At 39.6% G+C, this 15,402-nt stretch overlaps 1 protein-coding gene across 16 annotated transcripts in view; it reads right to left on the bottom strand.

The window, feature by feature from the left end:
• UNC79 (unc-79 homolog, NALCN channel complex subunit) overlaps positions 1-15,402 on the bottom strand; it is a 112,842-nt gene that overhangs the window by 64,514 nt on the left and 32,926 nt on the right. For 10 of the 16 annotated variants that reach the window (XM_054200187.1, XM_054200191.1, XM_054200192.1 and 7 more), the window contains 12 exons: positions 14,543-14,666; positions 13,201-13,341; positions 11,599-11,820; positions 10,754-10,981; positions 9,819-9,960; positions 9,316-9,395; positions 9,083-9,231; positions 7,927-8,084; positions 7,382-7,563; positions 6,727-6,928; positions 4,967-5,146; positions 3,852-3,917 (listed from right to left, as the gene is read on the bottom strand). In XM_054200187.1, coding sequence (XP_054056162.1) covers positions 3,852-3,917; positions 4,967-5,146; positions 6,727-6,928; positions 7,382-7,563; positions 7,927-8,084; positions 9,083-9,231; positions 9,316-9,395; positions 9,819-9,960; positions 10,754-10,981; positions 11,599-11,820; positions 13,201-13,341; positions 14,543-14,666 — 1,874 coding nt within the window. The remainder of the gene's footprint in view (positions 1-3,851; positions 3,918-4,966; positions 5,147-6,726; positions 6,929-7,381; positions 7,564-7,926; positions 8,085-9,082; positions 9,232-9,315; positions 9,396-9,818; positions 9,961-10,753; positions 10,982-11,598; positions 11,821-13,200; positions 13,342-14,542; positions 14,667-15,402) is intronic. The other 6 variants (XM_054200189.1, XM_054200203.1, XM_054200190.1 and 3 more) reach the window with 4 other exon arrangements.

Genomic DNA, 15,402 nt, shown 5'->3' with positions numbered 1-15,402 from the left:
TTATTTCCACTAGGATAATCAAAGGGATCAGAAAAATATTTTGACAGCATCAAAATGGGGCCATACTTGAAAATTAAGTTTTAATGACACCATTAATTTTAGTTTGTTCATTAAACACTATAGCTCTTACCAATTACAATTAACTGTTACTAAAACATATTCTGATGCATTTTCTGATCTATGGTTAAAAATCTAACAGCAAATGACTGAGATAAAGCAAGTTGGCATGAAGCAGAATTATAAAATGATCTGCTCGTTTTCATTTCAATGATAAATCCTTTCAACTACTGGAGAAAGTCCTTACTTTTGCAAGAACAGTTTAAGTTGAAGTTTGCAGGACAGACCCTACAAGCAAGATTAGCTCAAAGTATAATCTTAAAATTGTTCTCGCATGCCTGTGTTAGAGTTACTAGCCAGCAACTACTATCCATTTAGTCCATTAGAGTTACTTACATGTCTTAGGGTTTATGTAAATTCATAGCTATATATTTATGGCAAATACTAAAAGTTATTTTAATATTCTAATTTACCCATACTCTAAATGTAATACGCTGTTCTGACAAGGGACTCCTTTGCTGGTACAACTGCATCTGTCTTAGTTCTTCACCAGCAAAACTGCAGTGTCTGTCATTTTTAAAATAATTTTTAATATGTTAATGTTTTACTGGCGGGAGAGCAAAGGGTTTTGTTTGATTGGCTGTTTTGCTGAATATGGGAGAAGGCTGCTATTTTCATGATAGCTGAAAATGAAAACTAGGGGGGGAAATTTTCAGAATCACTTCTATTAAGAATAACTTTCCTCTACTGGTCTCATTTTGGTAAAAAGAAGTCATGAACTTCATATTACAGAATATTTTTTATTCCAAACAGTTTTCACTGGCATTTTTTATTTATGGAAACCTTTGTTCAAAATGAAAATTCTCTATCCAAACTTTTGCTGGACCAAGATTTGCAGATGCAAAAAAGAAAACAATAAGTTCTGACAAAATTAGAATGAGAAACACAGCAAGTTCCATTTTCAGAAGCACATTAAAAATGTATATAGGAAATAAATTTAGATCTGTGGACAACAAATGACAAATGACCTTTCCACATATTATAGGCACCTTAAATTTTTCCACGAAATTGTATCAAAAAGACACTATTTTCATAAAGATGATACTAGACTGTTTTCTTCAGCCCTACTCATTTTTAGCTCTGTTACGTGTTGTGAGATTTTCCATAAAACAAAGGAGGAGATAAGACGGAATGAGTCAAAGGATCGTGAGGCTCTAAATAAATCCTGATTCTCCAAATAGAACTCAATGAGTAATTAATCTGAAAAGACTAACCTATCTTACTTTCACTTGCTGAAAAACATAATTTAGAAGCTCAGTGATGAAATGCTCAATTTTGCCACAAGTTTGTAACGCTAACACCAGTTAACCAACACTTCCAGGACTTTTCCTGACATTTTACTCTCCAGAAATATTGTTATACTTTCTGAAGCATTAAAATCTCATTTCTTATACTTCACCCTCTCTGAAAACTATACAGCAGGACGTAGTGAACAGAGCTTCACCCTGAGTAGTTCATCACCGCTCTACTAAGGATCAAGCCTGGAGAATGTCAGTCACCTCCTGCTTTCACTTCTAATGCAGAAACCTGCAATGAACCAGCAATGGAGAACTGCTTGTTTAAAAATACAAAAACCTTACAATCCCATTCAGGCAATAGACTTTCAGGGTCCAGAAAACCTTCCTGTACTCTCTGAAATGGGTCTTACCTTGTATCAAGCTTGAACTAAACTTTCACTTCTTTAACACTTGATACAGGGTGTCCTGTACCTAATCAAGCTGTTCACAGTCAAGGTAAGAATGCAAAACCAAGGCAGGCCTGTCTTTACAGTGGCTATGGTGGCTTTTACCCCTCAAAATGTATGCACATACATATACAGTTTGTGTATGTGTGTGTGCACCTATATACAAGGTATATACATACAGACACCCCCCAGGAAAACCTTCTCACATTACCACACACGCAGCCTTCTAGTTAATATACAGCCACCATTCCTGAATTCAATCTAGCGTCGTGCCCACAGCTATATCTCTTTATTCACGTGTCCCTTATATCAGACCCCTTTACCTTCAAATTTTAGAGGTCTTTCTTTAAGGTCTATCACAATACAACAAAAAAACATCAGATCACAATTCTATCGTGCTTCATCCCCGTTGTGATCCCTGTGCCTATCGATAAAACTATCCCAGGTACTGTAAAGGGTAGATGAACAAATACATGATCCTGGTGCCTAATCCCTACAAAATGCGCATTGAATTCAGCTTGTATTTGAACTGGACAAGGTCTACAGTTTTAGATCTAGAAAGAATGGATGAGCATGGGGACTGGTTCATTCCAGTCGTATGCATAATAATAAAATAAATGTTTTTCTACAGCAGATGTACAGCCTACATTTAGGAGTCAGTTCCTTAGACGAATCAGATATGCTCAGTACTGCCAACGCAAAGTGTTAAAAACTATGAGTCAAACCTTAAAAAAAAAAACCCATTTTACAAAAAAATAAGATTTTAGAAAGAAATAAATACTGGGCAGGCGGAGAGGGGCAGTCACTTGTCTCCTAGTTTCCAAACCATCTGTGATAATTTTGAATCATATTATCAGACTTCTCTTCACATCAGTGGCTCCTAGCTACATGCAACCTTTTATACATACATTTTTAGTGGAACCTGAATTTGCAGCTTAGGTGATCAATTACCTGAGCCTGGAAATTGAAGCTTTGAAATACCAACATATATCTAATAAAATCACAATAGCTAACAATGCCTACTGTGAGGCCGACACCTCTTACGTGACAAGTTTCCCCAAGCCCAGTATATAGCAGGTGAACCGTGACATTAAATGAAGAACAATCATTCACTGACACATCTGTTCATCACACCATTATTTCGCTTGCTCCTTCTATAAGCCTGTGACAACCTGCACAGGGTTGTCTGTAATGTATGTACAGTGTGTTCTGTAAGGATCTGCTTGATTTCCAGCTCTCACTGGGCTGGTATGATAGGGCTATATACTGCTAGTTCAGAAGCTCTCTTAATCCATTTCACAGCTTAGTCAGCACCCACACTGGCAAGGTATTTTCCTTTCAGCTGATCACGCAGCAAACTGGCCTGCTTTAATTCTGAATTTGTGCCTGTTTAAAATATTGCAAGTCTTGAAGAAGGAATATGAGAAGATCTGGATCTGAGATTTTTCACCAAAATTTCCATTTCCAAATGGTCAGTCTACATAGGACTCAGAGCAAGAACTGTTAGTAGTCACAATTATTTAGAGATCACTTGGTCCCTGCTGAGCTAGCTGTCCTAAAAATGCCTGACAGAAGGGTGACATCTTCACAAAATGTCAGTAAATATATAAGGGACTTAAGATGTCTGTAAGCATACAGAGGAGACAAGTGCAATTTACCAACAATCAAAAACACTCTGTCTGCTCTCTCTAAAACCTGAAGGTCAAAGATCAGGCTGAAGACAGGTGACCCATGGGGCCAGCCTACTGAAGATTTATTTGTTCCTGTGGGCAATGGAAGACAGGAGGGTGAGGTGCTGCTGGCATAGCTGACTGCCTCTGAATAACCTCCTCCCAGCCTGGAGCACTGTTTAACAACTGGGGGCAGTTTTCAGTACAGATCAAGAGCAAAAGTTCAATGTACACCTTTTGGAACCACGCTGAGGCGTGATTCACTGTCCCATTTAGACAACTTCCATCTTGCATAAGTTTGTCTCATGAGTCATCAAGAAAGCCAGCACTAGTGCCTTCCTTCTCCGGTTCCATCCAAACACTCGCCTTGTCAAACCCACCTGGTGTTTGCTCTGGTGTTCCTCCAAGTGCTGGAGCAGACTGCTCGTGTCTGGTCAAGCTCACAGCTTAAAAAACAAACAAACACACACACAAAAAACAAGAGCAACTCTGTTTAAAAAGGCAGTACTGACATCTACTTCAGCATATATTCAGTGCTAGCATATTTATGTTCATTTCCTCATGCACAGTTGTCAGGCAGTGAGTGTAACTGTTTGAAACATGTCACTTCTGTGCCCTACAGATTTGTGCACCATGTTCTATAATGCTAGTTTTCTCCATCATTCAGTTTTGCTGTCACAGGAGTCACTGCACAGGACCCCCTGTGCCCGATCAGAAATTGCTCAAGAAGGATTACCTAGGAGCCCCAAAATATGGTTGTGGGTTTTTTTGGAGAATAAATTACCTTTTATCTTAACAGTTCAACAACGCCCAGGTTTGAATATTTTATTGGTTCCTATTATATGGGTAGGAACAATGCGAGAGGTCCAATTTTAATATAAAAACTAATCTGTGTTTGTAAAATTCTTTAAATGAGAATGGGGAAGCTTTATTTCTGCTTGGAAAAGTATCTGTACGGCGCTCCATACAGGCCTATGGATTTCCAGCACCTAGCTCCTCCTAAACAAGCTGGCAGGAAGGATCTGTTCCATGGGTGTTGTTTTCCTAACAAAGAAATTCTGAAGATATCCAAAAGCTTATTTGAGACATTAACAGTTGTTTTTAAGATGTCTAGCATATGCTGCATACACTGATTAATAATTACAATCAATAAATAAATTAGTAACAGAGGAATTTTTCTGTAAACACTGTATCTATTTTAGACAAGTCTACTGTGTATTAGCCACAAATAAAAATTAAGATCTATCCACAAACTAGTCTTGAAGCATTTTGTTCTGGCATTTTAAACAAACACAGCATAAACATAGTGTTTGCCTATGTTATTTGTCAAACTCACTAACTTGTCATTATCTGAATAACGCCCAATCAGTCAGAAACCTGAGTTTTCTATCCCAATTGGATAAACATTGACAATTCCAATGTGTACCCAGCAATAGGATACAATCCTAAGGGAGAAGATACAGACGTGTCACAAAAATATAAATAGATACTCAACGAATTTTGGTGGTTAAGGTTTCTGGAAGGGAGAGCGCTCTCTTTGACTCCACTGGTCCCTTCACACTGTCCCTCAGGGAACGCACACTCTTCTGACGATTACGTGCGAAACGAGCCCTCTTGATCTTCCACATTGCTGCATCACTGAGGTTGGCGACATTTGTCCGGACAGCAGTGATAGCTTTGCAAATGCAATTGACCAAGTTAGGATTCATTCCACAGCATGGTGAGGCCCTAACGCTGCCAAGTGCCAAATGCATCTGGGCCCCAGGTCCCACTCAAGTCAAGAAAGCTTTGTATGGGCTCAAGGGGTCCATCTGCAAGGTACTCATTTGCATGCTGTCATTATGAAATCCATAAAACCCCAGACTGCGTAACTGTGTTTAAAAAACTACACTGTTACTTCTTTCTTCAGAGACTGGATAAAAACAGGTTCTCGAAACCAAAACTGGAATTTCAGGCTGAGGGAATATGAGGTGCCCTCTGTTTAAAATGGCAGAAATCTCGCAAATATGGATCACGTTTAGTGCACTCATACCCAAATGTGGCCACTAATTTTGACCTCCTATCCTGCCTACATCTATCACCCTGGATTTGAACAGCGCCTCCAGAAATCTGTGAATGTGATTTTGCGTCTACAATGGTGTTACCAGCAGTGTCCCTGCATGCCTTAATGGGGTCACCAGTACTTTTCTATACTCATGTCTATAGTGCATCCAAACCCTTTAATTATCTGAGCAACTAAAGCTGGTGAGTTGATCCTTTGCACCACTCATGTCTTTGAAAAGGCAAAGAGAAAGGTTAAAAAGAAACTTGAAAGATATCTTTTGCAGATTTTAAATCACTTCCAAATATTCATATTTAAAGATGTGACCCTACATTTGCTGCCTGAGGTGCTCAATACTAGTGCCAAGATTCCCTTCTCAGGCCACATCAGGAGTTCCCAGCTTTGGGTCAAGCTACTCACATATTGAGAAGAAAATACATTTGCAGTTCCACCCATTACCTGTATGGTTGCAGCAGCAGCACCTGGGCTTTTTTAGGCACTGGGCTCCATGCAAGTGTAGGAGGAGGCATTAGGCTGCTGAGGGGGCACACACTGTCCAAACAGCTGTCCCCACCTCCTCCAAGCAACTCGGATGGAAACAGATCTGCCTCAGGTGCCACCACTTAGGTAAGGAAGTTTGCAATTACTCAGTGTGTTAAACAATCATGCACAAATTATTTTTTAGCCCCCCCTAGTGAATGGAAGGACACATGGGATCTCATCAAGAACCCACATATGAACAGGACAGACACAAACATTTGTCACTGCGGGAATAGTTAACTGAGCACCATACCTAAGAGTCCGCGTGCTGTGCCTCATGCATTTGTTTGTTTTTCAAGGGTCATACAGCTCCTAGGGCTGTCTTTGTACTGACCACTACAGAACAGGGTGAGGCATGACCTAAGCCTTTGTGAATAGCAACGTTTATAGCATAAGAACATGTACAAAAAACAAGTGAGTTAATGCAGGTTGCAGCTGATCACAGAACCAGACTGTGTTTCAACCAAGGCTGGCAATCGCATCCTAGTGAGAGTAAAACATAACACCCAAAGGTGCGACAGCATATAGCCTAATCTGTATTCAGGCAGTCAAAAAATGCTCGCTTCAAATTATTCTCTATACAGGTGAGATCTACATCTCTCTCAGACCCTTGCAGGCAGCTGAAATTCCAGAAGCTGATAAGAGGGGATCAGGTTGATTTGGACTCTGCTTACTTGTTGGGAAAGGGAATTCTTTGTTGCAGTCCAGATGAAGCTGTGCTTCCAGAGACAAGGTCTCAAAGCGATTCACAAAGAACTCCCAGCTCAAAGCTGGAATATCCGCTTTTAGAAAATGAAGTAGCAAAAGCTTACTAAGAATGGTGGGCCTGTCCTTGACAACTGTGTCAAACTGGAAATCAAGGCACAGACAGAGACCCTATAAAGAAAAAAACAAAAACAACAGAGAACTGAGATGTGAAAACTTTAAGCATCTTTTAAAGCAAAGGGAGGTCAAAGCTCCCAACTTCTCCTGGTTTAGTATAGGAGGACAGGATAATACAGTAGTACGGTATTTAGTACAGGATAAAGATTTAGCTCCTTTTTCCCCACCAAGTCCCTTATATCAGGACTAATGCTACTGATATCAATGGAAAAGTAAGGTAAGGAAGGAGATAAATGAACATCATATTTAGAACATAGTATTTGGTAAGATTTTGAGCAATACAAAGGTATAGGTAAAGTTCTGTCCTACCCATAGGATAAGACCGTAAGGCTTGCCTAAAGAAGTATCAGCAGCAACTGTGATGCTGTATGCCTGAACCACTTTGAACTTCAAGTGAAAACCCAGATTCTTGTTTGAACATGTCTTTTCCCCATATAATGAATCTACCTGTAAAGCTGGCCTCTTTATGGTGTCAAGCAATAGCCCAGCTCTTGTAGCTACTGCTGGGTTGACATCTTCTACAGCAGTTAGGAAACAGCAGAATGCGTGAGCCAAAGAGTACTTCAGCAGGTGGTTCTTTGTCACAGAGTGAATATCCAAAAATCTGCACAACACAGCCACCTTCTCCACTGTAGCAGACGTGCCCCCCAGACAAAGAAAATACGCATGTTAGTTTAGGCAATGGCTTCTTTATGTCCTGATTAATATACCTCTCCTAGAAATGTGCCCATCTGAGAAAGTAATAACAAAAAATACCCAGCAAATGTTGTAATTTTGATTTTACTTAGATTATCCAAAAAGTCTCCTGTTCTCCTCTCTTTTACTGCATTGTTGTGCCGTAGTTTTGCACCAGACTATCTCCAAAACTCCCCAAGCAGCAAAAAGATAATCACCTATTATATCTATCATAGGTCTCCTCAGTTACAGCAGAGAAAGCTCTACCTCTTCAGTGAAGCAACAAAGAGCAAATAGTGTACAATTCACTGGCCCACCTGCTTCAAATCTCATCTTCCAATCTTTGCTGTTGAAATTGCTGTTTATGATTGTCCAGAAAATGTCAGCTCCATGGGGAAGCGAAAGTGCATGAAGAAGAAGTGGGACTGCCAGGGAAGAAAGCTGAGAGAATTCAGACTTCACAACTCCCCATAAGCTGGAAAGACCAAAAAGAGCAAGCCTGCTTATAAAAACACTCCCTTGACATCCTTCCTTCTAAATGTCTGCACTGTATTGTTGGCGGGAACACACTTTTCATGAAAATCTCTATAAGCCATCCTGGGCATTTATGTGAATACTACAGAGTTGCTGGTCGGAGGACAGAGATACTTGCAAATCTTCTTTGACAGGATTTTGCCTAATTCAAGGCAGAACTGCCATGGAACATAATCTATGCTATGAATTAGCAGTTTCAGCATGACTAGCTTCAGCGCATAAGCCACATGAACTGTCTTGGTATCATGAATCATGTGCATCCACAAATGACTAATATGTCGAGTGCTCACAATTTGCTGGTATTTAGATTCAGGACAGATTCTCTAGTCTGCTAAAACCCTACGGTCTCAGGAGATGCTCAGTGAAATTGATACTGAGCAGCTGTAAGCACTGATGAACACACTATTTCAGAACATCATATCCTGATGTTTATTCAGTCAGCGTTCTGCAAAAGTCACTTGCTCCAAAGAGAATCTTAAAAGCACCGATTTCAATCCACTTCACTCTGATACTAAACGAAAAACCTCCCTTTACCTCTTAAAACCAAGGTGCAGTACTGTTGTTCTCACAGCTTTAATGCTAACGCCCTACAAACTGTATGCCTGCCTCTACATCCTCCTTTATTTTACTTTGTACAGTCAGAAAAGATACCTCAGGTCTCAGACAATGCTATTATTCAATATGAGAAATTCTCTGACTCCCTGCAAAACAAGTGGTACATAACACAGTAGCCATAATGGACAGAGTACCTTGTTTCATTTGCAACTTCTTAATTAGCCTGTGCCATGTGCCCTTAAAGAGTTACTTAACCTTTCCATGCTTCCCTACCACCCTTTCTTGATTTTCCATATTATACCTGCAAATTCTTTGATGCCAACAACAAATACATAGTTGGAGAACCAATGAAGTATAAAGACAAAATGTGCAATAAAAACATACCTTGCAATCAACATGTGATCTTGAATATAGGCAAGAAATTGGGGATGATCCTTTCTCGCTATATACAGGCATTCCCCATGAAGACACAGGATCTTCAGACAGTTCAGCATGTTAAAAAGAATGTCTGGTTCTTCAAACTTCGACATTTCCTGTGTAAGCAGAGGTACTACTCTCAACACAATGATACCATGTAACGAAAAATTCCAACTAAACAAACAAGTAATCAATGTTACCTGCAATATAGTGTACAAGAGCTTCAAGGTAACTGGAAGCTGCTGATAACAAAACTTTCTTTCTGTGTCATTCTTTATCGCTGTTAAAAATGTAAGTTACACAAAATCTTGTTAAAGTTCTCTCATCTGTGGATTCACAATGAAACTAAAGAATGCCAAAGTGATGAGAGAGAAATTAATTCTAGCCACAGTAACCCCACAGTCAGTAAAGTTGCAACAGCACAGAATTTGACATGCAGTGTTTTTGCTACTTAACGTGTTCAAAAAGCCAAGATTTCTTCTAACGCTTTTTGAGAGACAGGCATAGTTGCTATCAACGTAAATACAGCCTTCCCATGTAATTCCCATTTAACGAATATGTTGAAAGAATCAAATGCATAAGAAAAGAGTGACCATGCATTGCTGGACTTGAGACACTGCTTCAGAACCTTGTATTCTATATGAGCAGAAGCATTTCATTTAAAGCTTTACTGGAATGCTCAACCTTCTCTCCCTCCACCTACCTGCATTTTCCGTGGTCTCTGTGTGATTTCCTGGGTTTTCTCCATGTTTTGGTGCCAATTTGTCTTCTTCTTCTCCTTCAGTTCCTATAATAAACTCGGGTCTAGTATACAGAAGACTATCCTCCAGGTTGTCTGTTGGTTCCTTTAAGAATATAATAAATTAAATTAATTTATTGTTATCTAAATACATGAGGCCATATCCTGCTGTTTAAGTTAAATTTGGTGTGATAAACTGAGCTCAAATGAGGCAGACACCGTCTAGTTCCATGTACACTTCTGCATTCAAATCACCTGCACATCTAAAATTCTGCATCAGCAAATGCATGCTGACAAGAAGACTATGTTTCAAACATGGATTTAAGTGATGACAGAAACTGCATATCCATATTGGAGCTGAGGTGGATACAATCACAAGGTGGTGGTTTCACCAAAGTTGTCATCCTTGACGGAGAGGAGCAGGGCATATTTCCTACGCTACTGTGGAGTTAGAGGAGCTACCCCAATCACTTTTACACTGAGAAAAGGACCAGGCTGGAGTTACTTCTGCCTGTGGCCAATGAATTCACTCAAAATCATTAATCATTTCAAAATATTCACTCTTAGCCTTTAAAAGAAGACAGAAAGCACTAAGTATTAACATTTCACATTTTATTTAAGACACAGTATCATGGAAGCATCCTTCCAAAGTGAAACAGCACTTCAGTGTTGATGGGGGAAGAGTTCATACTGGATGAATATTGTCATCTTCCCTGGGTTCTTTGAATCAATTCAAACCTAGGAAATTTTACAATTCAATGGCATTTTGCTTTAACCTCCAAAATCCTCCATGACAAAGGTCTGCACAGCTTTGCTCCCTTGTGCACAATGTAATGAGAACAAAGAAGAGGAGGAGTTTCGGCACACCAATAACGTAGGCCCTTTCTTACTCTACTTACCACAAGTCTGATTTCTTCTTTTGGAGCAAGCTGTTCCAGCAGCTCAAAACCCAGCTGGTAACACAGAATGCTGGACTGACACAGACCACATTCAACTGCTTTTTCATCTTTCTGACAGGTGTGAGAACCCCCCCAGGGTGCCTGGAACACATTGTTTATGATGGATATTATATCTTTTGAAATGCTGTTCTCTAAGCCCAAAGTGACACCATCATCCTGGAGTTCCATCTGAAAGAAAGTGATAAGAGTAAGGATTTATTATTTATTTAAAAGCTAGAGCACTAACTATTCTGCCTATTCCGACATTTCTGCCAGTGTTACATTACAGTACTAGGAAGAGTTAAACTGGAACTCACAATTTTGAATTGCCACTGGTGTTGAGGCCTAAGCTCAAGCAGGTAGAGTAAGATTTTGAAGTTAAATAGACAATTTCAAGCATGGGATCCATGAATTTTACCTGGAGACAGTTATCAAAAAAACCCTTGGTCTTGGATTCACAATGTACAAATTTAGCTATACAGAAGTTACGCATCTAATCTAAGCCTATCAGCAAACCTCTGCTTCTAGTCGGTAGAAATAAACCTATCTCCAAGGAGAAGTTCCTTTCACTCAGATGAGCTATCTAACATGAATATGGAGGTGTCTAAACTTCTCTTCATTGACCACGAACCTATGACTCCTATATGGGTAAAGGCAGATGACAGCTATAGAGAGAGATTTAAATCTCTTCTACTTATGCCAATCCCTCAGCAGAAAGGGACTCAATACAGGATTAAAGGAGAGCCAAAAGTGACTAAAGAACTTCAGTGTCTCCTCAATGTGGTTGTTTTTTCTTCTGCAAGTACCTGTTTTAAGATGAGATCAAACATCAGAATGAAGCAATTAAGATTCATTTCATCGTCTTCACAGTCAAAATCAATGGCTTTTCCACTGGGGTGTCCAAAGTTCTTGAAAGGGCTGTGAAAAGGACTACGTATTGGACTCCGAAATGGGCTCTGGAAAGGGCTTGGGAAAGGACTCAGCATGTTATGCTGAACTCTGCGCCCAGGGTCAGAAGCAACGCTTACCTGAAGACATAAAGAATCAACGTAACCAAATGACTGTTAAGCATTTAAACAATCTCATTCTATATGAAACTGCAGAAAATGGCAAGAACTTTTGACAGCCTTTCTACTCCCTTCTGTAGCTTTTTTGCAAAATCTACACATGTCCCTTAACGCCATTAAATGATAAAATATGATAGAAGTACAGGAATCATTCTGCACAGATGTATACATTCTCTTAAGCTAAGTGGCTGGCATTCGTTATCTTATTTCTACTAAGGAATAATTTTAGCATCATAAACCAAACAGAAAATCGGTGCTGGCAGTAAAGTGGCCATCAGGTTACAATGATCTGCTCCATGATCCAGGGACATGAACTTCAATAGCAGGAGGGTAATAAAGGAGACTATCTCAAGACAACAGCGTAACTAAGGGTACACCAAGGATAGAGGTAACGAACTAGACACAACAGCAACAAGATGCACGTGTCTGTATTGATTTATGTCCACACCACAGTAGGCCACCTAAAACACCCTGACAACTTTGAAGTGTTACAGGGAGATACAGAATTAGATGACACATTAAGTCTATTTTTAGGCAGCTGTGGTCTGAAAGACTAGACAGTAAGTTAGTCTGGTTTTTTTCGGCTTAGTTTAGAAGTGGTCATGGGCTAACTGTGGGAGTGCTCTCTGCTGAGCTACATCAGAAGACAGGCACACCACATGTGAGGAATCATCAACTGCCTAAATGCTGTAGTTCCTTAAACCTAAATATCTGACCTTTCAAGCACTCTTGTTCCTGCTGTCCTTGAAGCATTTCATCCAAGACTACTGTGTACTTGGTCACATTAGTCCAAGTACATGTAGTGCCTACAGATTTGTACATGTTTTCTTCCGGAACGTAAATCTCTGACAGACAACTTTTAATCAATTTTTGCATCTCTTGGATGGGGAAAAAATACAGGGAAACAGAAATAAATTCTGTTCTGTCACCTTCCCAAAACATACCTAGGCCCACCAAATTTGTACTAGAATACAAAAGCTGACTCTGGATGACAAGTTGTCCATAATAACTTTTTGTTGATGGTTATTAATAGAAGGTATGGAGAATGAAAATGGCTGGAAAAGATACCAAATACACTCCAAACATACCCCAAACCAACCAGTTCACTAAGGAAAAACTGCACAATTTTTCTGCAGTTTCTGTCTGCATTCTCTTCACACTGACCATGTGATACAGTGGTATTAATTGAAGAAGTCATGCCATTTTCCTTCCAATCTCAAAATTTATGATGTTTCCAATCAAATGCTGCCATATTGAAAGATGACTTTTCAATTCTTCACATGCATTATATTAGGAAAACTGTTCTAAGAAAAAAAAATAAGCAGGATATATAACAGTTACCCTCCGAGCTGCAAGATTTCCCGCCAGTTCACCGACTCTCGATTTTCTTTGATTTGCTAACTCTTTTACAGAATTAACCCCATCAGAAAACATGCTGATTAGTAACTGAAGAGGAACAACAATGTCTAGTTCAGATAACACCTGAGGAAAGATAATAAATAAAAAAGCATGAGTTCCAAGTTTGATTAAAAATGCCAGCCACTCTACAAGCACCTTTATCATATGATCCTCAGTCCAGCAAGTCCCATGCAATTAATTTTGGGATTCAATGAGGTGAACTGCGAGCTTAGATTTCTGTTAGAATCAGGCCAAGAGAGAACCGGAGAACCGGACAAAAAAAAAAATATTTGTTAGCATCCGCTTGGTGTGCCTTGAGATCAGTTTTATGCACAAACACACAGGGATGTGAGGTTGTTCCACAAAAGTATTTTTGTAAACCAAAAGTATCACCAATACTTGGATGAATAACTATTTACTGTATTTATTATTATTTAAAACTGAATTCCTGTGTTTATTCTAGGAATCCAGTCGGCACAGTGACAGAATGGTTATCTGCAAATCACTGAGGGAATATTCATCATCCATTTTGTCACCAACACTCAGACAAATATGAGCTTATCTGTACTTCTTATTAAGTGTTATGAGGTCAAAAAAAAAATTAAAAAAAAAAATCCAAATCATACTTTACTTGAAAACTCTGCATACATAAAAATTTCCACAGTCATCAGGTAAATGGGTCTTTGCAGAGGCTTAACCAAAATAACCCTCAGCAGGAAACAAGCAATAATGAAGAATATAGGTATTATTCTGAGGTGCTGTGGAAAATTTTATACTCTTTTGAATTCACTGCCCCCATCTGACATGACTGTCCCCGCAGGTTTTGAATATGAACACTGGGCGAATGCCAGCCTTATGGGTAAACATAGCACAAAAGGGCCAGAGCAGAAGAAAGCTTGATGAGTAAAGAGTCCAGATCTTCATATGTGGGAACAACTACAGCTGCTTCTGGAGTCTGGAATTAATTTTGGAATCTACAAACCAAATTCTGTGGAGACTAAAACCACTGCTGGCAAAAAGTCAGACAGCTGAACAGCCCTTATGACACAACTGACATTCAAAGGTAAAAGGAATTCCCAGGCTTCAATTATACTGCCCATGATAAATAACGCTTCCCAGGATCTGTCTACCAACCATCCTTACACTGAGACTAAGCAAAGGGCAGAAAGGTTCCATTATCCTTGAAAAAATGGTTTCTTTCCCCTGCCCCCACCTCTGTTTTTTTTTTCTTCTTTTCCAAAATCTTAAGCTGCTTCAGCATGACACATCAAGAGAGGACACTTACATGCAGCCAAAGTAATGCTTGCTCTTGCACAGAGGATGGATACCCTGTGAATCGACAGCTAATGAAGCCAAACATCTCCTCCATGGAGAAAGGGAGAGGGCAAAGTTCAATGTCAAACATTTTGCTGAAAAGTAGAACAGAAATATAGCATCACTGAGTTACCATGGCATACGGTGTGTGAGATATAACAGAAAACTGGTAGAAAGGCAATCTCATGACCAGCACTGATGAAGCTTCTGTAATCTTACTTGCATCCTCACCCTCCACGGGAGTTGAGCTGGTTGCTGATACCACCTGTCCTGACTGCACAAGATCATATCGGAATTTGGTGATGCACCTTAAGAACTCACATCACATAGAATCATAGAATTGCCTAGGTTGGAAGGGACCTTTCAGATCATAGAGTCCAACCATCAACATAACTCTGACAAAAACCATCACTAAACCGTATCTCTAAGCACTATGTCTACCCGTCTTTTAAATACCTCCAGGGATGGTGCCTCAACTACTTCCGTGGGCAGCCTGTTCCAATGCTTAATAACCCTTTCAGTGTAAAAATTTTTCCTAATATCCAGTCTACACCTCCCCTGGCGCAACTTGCAGCCGTTTCCTCTTATCCTATCACTTGTTACCTGGGAGAAGAGACCGACCCCACCACTATCTTTTTCAACATCCAATGTAAAAACTGGAAAATTTCTCATCTCACCACTCCTCCACTATTCCATGTTTACACTAAAAAAGTCTACACTGATACCTACAAATATAAGCTTACAGTCAGTTTCAAAGCATCTTCAGTTAAAAGGCAATGTGAAGTTTTATTGTCAAAGGCATACACCAGACATGCAATTATCACTCAGACA

The sequence above is a fragment of the Rissa tridactyla genome, chromosome 4 (genome assembly GCF_028500815.1).
Source record: "Rissa tridactyla isolate bRisTri1 chromosome 4, bRisTri1.patW.cur.20221130, whole genome shotgun sequence".
NCBI lineage: Eukaryota > Metazoa > Chordata > Aves > Charadriiformes > Laridae > Rissa > Rissa tridactyla.
This window is presented reverse-complemented; position numbering and strand designations above follow the sequence as displayed.